This window comes from Impatiens glandulifera, chromosome 4, assembly GCF_907164915.1.
Source record: "Impatiens glandulifera chromosome 4, dImpGla2.1, whole genome shotgun sequence".
NCBI classification, from domain to species: Eukaryota; Viridiplantae; Streptophyta; class Magnoliopsida; order Ericales; family Balsaminaceae; genus Impatiens; species Impatiens glandulifera.
In genome coordinates, this window is record NC_061865.1 from 51,364,984 (window position 1) to 51,373,075 (window position 8,092).

Sequence of the window (8,092 nt, forward strand, 5' to 3'; positions counted from 1 at the left end):
TTATTAATTTACATATTATTTTTAAAATTTTAAATTATTTTAAAATTTTAATTATTATTAAAACATTCAAACAAAATATAGGATAATAATTTAACTTTGATAATATAATAATATTTTATAAGTTTTACTAACAATATAATTTAATATATATAAATAAATAATTAACATGAGTGTCAAAATATGATTGTGTTGACACGATAACAAAATCTAGTCGGAATAACATGAAACACAAGTTAGTACGACAAGAATAAACTCGTGGACACGAATAACACGACACGAAAGAGTCCGTGAATCATAATATTTTAAGTGGGTCAAGACACGATACGACACACATAAGATTTAGACACGACATAATACGACACGATTGAGAGTCTAACACGACTTGCCTGAGTCAAATACGAACGTTTATGTACGATGCCCAACTCTATTTAGTGCTATTTATTATTATAAATTAATTTTATACTTAATTATATATATTGAATATATATAATTAAACTCCTAGTTAAAGTAAATTAACTCTTCATATTTATGAATGAATATATATATATTGAATAACAATTTTAAATAAATTATGTTATTCAAAAATTTAATATTTGTTGTGTTGATTTGTTCAAACTTATTCATATTTATTTCATGTATATTTATATGCCTAAAACTACTGTAACTAATTATTATTCCATCTTGACTTATAAGTTGAATAAAATTAAACAGAATTTTATATCTTTATATGATAAAATATTTATAAATTATAAATATGTCTTAAGTTATTTTAGAATGTTATTTGTTTAAATTTTGAATTATATACTATTGTTTTTGAATTAATAATTAGATTATTGTGAGTTTTAGTTACAATCATGTGAAAATATATATAGGTTATTTGAAAATTATTTTAATATGTGTGGAATAATAAACCTCATCATGATCACAAAATCCCATGAAGAATAAGTTATAGTTTGTTTCGGTCAATAAGTATCTAATACAAATAACTAAATTGGGGAGAATAAATATTTTGATTTTTTTATTATTATTAAAAATTACTTATGACTATAGGGTATTTATTGTTAGCTTTAAAATAAATAAATAAAATTTTAAAAATACAAAATATAAGCTATTAAAAAATCCAATAAGTTGAAACAAACTAACCAAAACCGAGTTAATTATGTGTTATTTTTGAAAATTTTGTTTGCCCTTGTTATCTATAGATAATGTAGCAAATTTATTCATATTTTTTTGGGAATGAAAAAAAACTAGTATGACAACCAATATAGGTTCCTCTTAATCTTAAAATGTGTTTTTAGATGAACTTGAACCCGTGATTTTTTCTCTTAAGCTGACTTTTACCACTTGACTACATTGACTACATGTGGGTAAATTTATTTATATTTAATAAAAGTTAACCCAATTATTATGTCTTTTAATTTGAGCTATATCCATTATTTAATAACTGTATATATTATTTTTAAATAATTTTTTCATTAAAAAAGTGATTGAAGATGTAATTACATGTATGGGTACAAAATGATATAAATTTAATAATAATAATAAATTATTAAAAAAATATAACATATTTTAATTAATAATTTAAATAATTATATGAAATAAAAATTGAACATAGGCTTAGTATAGATTATTATTATCACCGTTTTAGAATGGAAATGGAATGTTTTTAAACAAAAGTTTGTTTGATCTATACCTTTTATATTATAAAAATCAAAATGGTTTTATAAAAATAAGTGATTATTTGAACATTTTTGATGAATTATTAAAAAAAATGTATTTAAAATTTAAATAAAGTAGAGTAAAAGTAATTTTATATTTTAACTAATTAATTTAATAAAAAAATAATTACTAATTAAACAGATAAAGAAAAATGAATATATTATTTCATACAAATGTTAAGATGTTACAAAGTCTTTCTTTGATCTATAAAAACTAGTATTAGTTTTACTAAATTAATAAATAACTCTGTTCAAACATAAAATGCAATGCCAAAGAGTATAGACTCTGTTTAGTTGTACATAAACTTTTGTTTTTATAAGTCTCTTTATATATATATTTATATCAATTTTTGCAAACTAAATTGATATTTGTGACAGATTTTTAGTTGACTAGCCCATAAACTTGAAACAGTAAAAACTAAAATAAAATTTTTTATAGGTATATTTTGAAATTGGAACCTAACAAACATAATGCTAATAAGCTAATAAGACTTTATATTTTAAATTTAACACAAAATTTTATGAACGTTATATATATATATATATATATATATAAATAATAATAATAATAATGCTTAATTTGAATATATATGGAAAGTAAATAAATATTTGGAGTAAATAGTGAGTTAATCCGCTCATAAACTTGAATTGTATAAGAGATAATGAATCCGGACGACTCTTCCTTGTGATGCTAATAAAGTATATTGTGGAAGAGATTATATCTTCCAAACAACTATTTTTTAGGAACATCATTTAGCTATGTCTTACATGAACCCTTTCGGGAACTCCATCTATAAACGTCGTATACGAACCCTTTCAGGAACTGCATTTGTAGACATCTTACTTAAACCCTTTGATTTGTTTTTTTTGGGGCACCTCATCTAATGATGTCTTACACGAACCCTTTTGGGAACTGCATATGTAGACGTCTTACACGAACCCTTTATTTGTTTTTCTTCTCGGGAAATTGCATTTAATGATGTATTACACGAACCCTTTCGGCAACTGCATTTATAGACGTCTAACACAACCTTTTATATTTTTTTCTTGGGGAATTGCATCTAACGTTGTCTTACACGAATCATTTCTAGAACTGCATCGGTAGACGTCTTACACAATTCGTTTGATTTTTTTCTTGGGTAGATACATATAGCGATGTCCACGACTTAGACAAACCATTTAATTTTTTATTTATTTTTATTTTTTTGTGTGCCTTTCCATCTTGAGTTTATTTTGATCTTATCTATAATATTTTATGCTAATTGTCAAAAGTAATTGTAAAGGTAATTTGGTTTCCTTTAATTGTCCAATCTTTTGACAACTATTTTTTTATTTTATTTTGACCATTATTATGTATTTTACTTTTGTCCATTGGACAAACAATAAGTTCTCATTTGTCCGAAACCTAATATATATAGCTTAGTTCAAAAATTATATTAATTTGCTTCATTTTCATTATCCACAATTTTTTTTAAAGTGCAATAATAAAATTAATTTAAGAGGATAGATGTAGGATAAAAGTAAAAACGTTAAATTTAACATAGATTCAAACCAATAATGTATGAATTGTTCCTTCTATATTTATTTTATGAAATAATAGTTACATTTAGTTTTTTTTTTATAATAAAAATCAAACAACTTTTAATTTTGCTATTATAATCGCATTATTTAATTAATTTAGCAAGTATTAAAATAATATCTATTAAAAAAATATCATTATATATATTAGTACCATTTAAATATTTTTATAAAAAAAATAACACTCTCCTCAAAATAACATTATTCAATATTATTCCAATAATCTAAGTTTATTATAATAAACTCATTTGGAATTAGAATGAGTTTAGATCCCACCTAATTTTAGTGATGAATTATATTATGTGCCAATATATATGATTATCATTAATTTTTCTATTGTTCCTAATATATTTTGGCCAATTGTTCTGATATATTAGGCATAATCTATTAAAGAAATCAACTTGCAATTTCATCTATATTAAAAAAAAGTTATTTAAAATTAAAAGTTCAAAATTTGTATTAATTAGTCATCGATCCTAGGTATTATGCGTGACTTATTTATGCTAATAACATAAATTAGATAGAAGTTTATAATTATAAATATATATCTTCAGTTATATAGTTAGAATGTTATTTATTTAAATTTTGAATTATATATTATTATTCTTAAACTTATTTATTTTATTAAGATTATGAAAATTATAATTAATTAATAAATAGAAGAAAGAAAATTAATGAAAAAAATAAAAAATCAAATAAGATACTACAAAAACATCGTTGAAACAAAAATAACCAGTTCTTTTACACGTTACATTTTCTTTTTTCTTAATTTACTTATAAATATAATTATTTAAAATTTAAATTTTATAAGAATAAAAGTAAAAATAATTTAATATTTGTTTTTTTTTCATAAATTAAGTAATTTAATAATTAAAAAATAAAAGTCATTACATGTACATAACAATTTTGAAAAATAAAAATGCTCTAATAATCATAATTAAATGAGTTATTACTTGTTGTAACGCCTTCTTTGGTTAAACCCACCAATAATAATAAAATATTAATTGAATTAATGAATTTATAAATAAAATTATTTATTTTAAAATATAAATATATATTTATCCAAGTTTTTAGTTAATCTGTTACTAATTATATAAAAGTATAATTTTTAAATTAAATGAGTTGTTACTTGTTGTAACGCTTTCTTTGGTTAAACCCACCAATAATAATAAGATATTAATTGAATTAATAAATTTATTTATTTTAAAATATAAATATATATATATATATATATTTATCCAAGTTTTTAGTTAATCTGTTACTAATTATTTAAAAGTATAATTTTTAAATGTGACGAACTAATCTTAATTATCTATCAAACAACTATTTCTACTATATTCAAGGGATTCTAAACTATCTATAATATCTTATTCTTATAACTTTATAAATACAAACCAAGTTCATTCAATAATATATCTATGGTTGATTGTTCATAATTTATTTATCAAATTTTAAGAGAGAATAATGTCGCCATTAGAGATGCAAAATTATTTGATTAGTAGTGACGACGAAAGCAGTAGTGACGACGAAAGCAGTACTAGCACTGACGATAGTAGTAGTAGTGACGAAGTAGACTCATTTTTTTTGGGTGATATCAACGAATTGAAGGCGGCAATTGAGAATAGAATTCATCCCCACTTTAAGGAAATCGCTGCCGCTATTAAAGAAAGGGATGTTTGTAGCCTTAGTGTTGCCCTAGGTATATAAGTAAAATAAATTTATGTTTGTTTCTTGATATTGTTTAGGGTAAACTCTTGAGTTTCATATAAAATAAATTGTGCATGATAGAATTGATTTTTTTTTTTTAATTCGTTGGTATAGATAATTTTGAGGGAAATATTGACGAACATTTAATAGACGGAGAAACTGCTCTTCATTATGCATGTAAAAAATATAGTCGGCCGTGTTTTAAGGTAAATTTTGTTTGATCAAATATTATTAAATAAATGCGTGATGAACCTTATTTATGAAATGTAGCTACTACTCAAAAGAGGGGCTAACATTGAAGCTAAAAATTCAGTTGGAGCAATTCCTCTTCATATGGCTTGTGGATTAGGTTATTTTTTCTCTCATAATTATAATGTTATAGTTATATATATTGTTTTATAATGTTATATAATTATTTTGGTTTCAGGGTTGTTTAAAATTGTTAAGATTATCCTCAATTATACCGCTGATCGAGATTTTATAAATAGAATGGTTCATTCTGTTGATGTGTTAGGTCAAACAGTGAGTATTAATTTCGTAACACTCAATATCATGCTTTTGTTAATTATTAATAAGTGTAATCTTACTTTTTTTTTTTTTTTTTTCAAAATAGCCTCTACATGAAGCAACCGTTAGTAGAAATATCAATGTTATTAGATTATTGCTCGAAGTTGGAGCTAGTAATCCAGATGGTATAAACATAATGCTACATTCGCTAGATGTATTCGGTGAAACGGTAAATTGTTATATATTAATACACATTAATATTTAAATTCTAAAATATCTAATTTACATTTTTTTCTTGGATTAGCCTCTTCATCAAGCAGCAACATATGGAAACGTTAAAGTTGTACAATTATTGTTACAATGTGGAGCTTCTACCAGGATAAAAAATGATGATGGAAAGGTTAATTTAAAAAACAATATTTTTATTTGATTTTGTTTTTTTATTCTAAATATTTTATAATTTATTTTTTGCAGATACCATATGAGTTGGCTAAACCTAATTCCGATATCAAAAGTCTACTTGAAAGAAATCTTTGAAATTAAAATGTTTTTAATTTTATTTGTTTGTTTTATATTTTTATAGACTTTTATTTTCTCCCATTTTCTATGGTTTTTGTTTTGCAGTACTTTTAAGAATTAATGATATGCTTATTTTTGTTTATGTTTTTTACTTTATGATTATATATATAGAGGTAAGATAAAAGTATAAACATTAAATAAGGTTAGACTAACAATGTCTTGAATTGTTCAATTTCTTTTCTTTTTTTTTATATAAATAATTAACAATAATGAAACACTTTATCCACTTTCTAATTAATCACATAATTTAATTCAACAACTAAAATATTCTTTATTTAAAATAAAATACATATTTTATCATTATATATTAATATTTTTTAAAATATTTTACCAAAAAACTTTTTTCTTCTTAAAATTAACACCACTCAACATCATTTCAATAATTAAGGTATTTTTGTATAGCGAAGGATGATATTATGTGCCAATAATATATGATATTTATCATTATTTTTTATATTATATGACTATAGGGTATTTATTGTTAGCTTTAAAATAAATAAAATTAAAAAATACAAATAAGCTATTAAAAAAATCCAATAAGTTCAAACAAACTAACCAAAACCGAACTGATACTGGGGTTTATTTGGTTATGGGTTATTTTTGCACTTGTTCTCTATAGATAATGTAGCAAGTTTATTCATATTTAATAAAAGTTGTCACACAAGTATTAGGTCTTTTAATTTGAACTATCTCCATGATTTAATAACTATACATATTATTTTTAAATAATTTTGTTCAATATAAAAGTTATTGAAGATGTAATTACATGTTTGGGTAAAAAATGACATAAATATAATAATAATAATAATAAATTATTAAAAAAATATAACATATTTTAATTAATAATTTAAATAATTATATGAAATAAAAACTGAACATAGCCCTAGTATAGATTATTATCACTGTTTTAGAATGGAAATGGAATGTTTTTAAACAAAAGCTTGTTTGATCTTTACTTTTTTATTATAAAAGTCAAATTGGTTTCTAAAAAGAGTTATTAAAGTAGAGAAAGTTAATTTTATATTTTAATTGATTAACTTAACCATATTTTAAAGAAAATATGGAGTAGAGAAATGTGAAATGAGTGGGTACCTAGCTAGATAGATACAACTTTGGTTTTTATTTATTTATTTATTTCTGGTATAGTTTAAGTTTAGTTTTCAAATATATTTCTAAGCCCTAATGCAAATCATTATTTTGGCTATTTTGCTCTTTGATTTTTGATATATAGGTATAAAGGTTTTGTGATTTTTTTTTTATATAAATATTTTCTCTATTTCTATTTGCTAATAAACTACTGAGGGAATAGGTTGAATGTTATGTATATACTTAGAGCTAGTTTGATTCAACTTATTCGAGCTTATTTGTTTTATTTTATTCACTGAGCGTTTAAATATTTGACAGTATTTAACTTAGTTGGATCGTTAACTAAATGTGGGTTGCCCTAGTCCGGGGCTTGTTGGGTTTACCTTGGGCCGAACCTGCTTGAATATCAATCTTAAATCAAATCCCGAGTTTAATTATCTTGTTAATATTAAGGTGAATTCATAAGTCAAACACGGTGGCTAACTTAGGGCTTGATTGATCAAGGATGTCAACACTATCTCATTAAAAAAAAATGAATTGAATCTCTACAAATTATTATTTTGTTAAAAGTTAAAATCACTAATTTATTATTTTGTAGGGCCAAACCTTGGAATATAGGATCCCAAAAGTATTGGAATTAGGTAAGAATAATGTGCAAATTGTTGTTGAATCTTGGCCAATTAGCTGCTTCCATCATTGGTACATAAGAAATTCCACAATTGTATAAATCCCTTTTACTCAAAACAAAGTTAGAAAGGTTGATGATTGAATGAAATAGTAACATAGAAAATTTAGATTCAAATACTTTAAATGAAAATAGTCTCTCTTGTTTTCAATATTAAAGATTTAACCAACCATTTTTCAAAACTATTATTATAATTTACTTATATCAACAATGCAAATTACAAGAACAGAAG

General features: G+C 22.8%; 1 protein-coding gene across 1 annotated transcript; it reads left to right on the forward strand.

The window, feature by feature from the left end:
- Positions 1-4,760: 4,760 nt before the first annotated feature.
- LOC124935349 (poly [ADP-ribose] polymerase tankyrase-1-like) lies at positions 4,761-6,047 on the forward strand. The gene is made up of 5 exons (XM_047475785.1): positions 4,761-4,995; positions 5,118-5,209; positions 5,617-5,739; positions 5,815-5,910; positions 5,985-6,047. The coding sequence occupies exons 1-5, from the start codon at positions 4,761-4,763 to the stop codon at positions 6,045-6,047; spliced, it is 609 nt and encodes a 202-aa protein (XP_047331741.1).
- Positions 6,048-8,092: the final 2,045 nt, after the last annotated feature.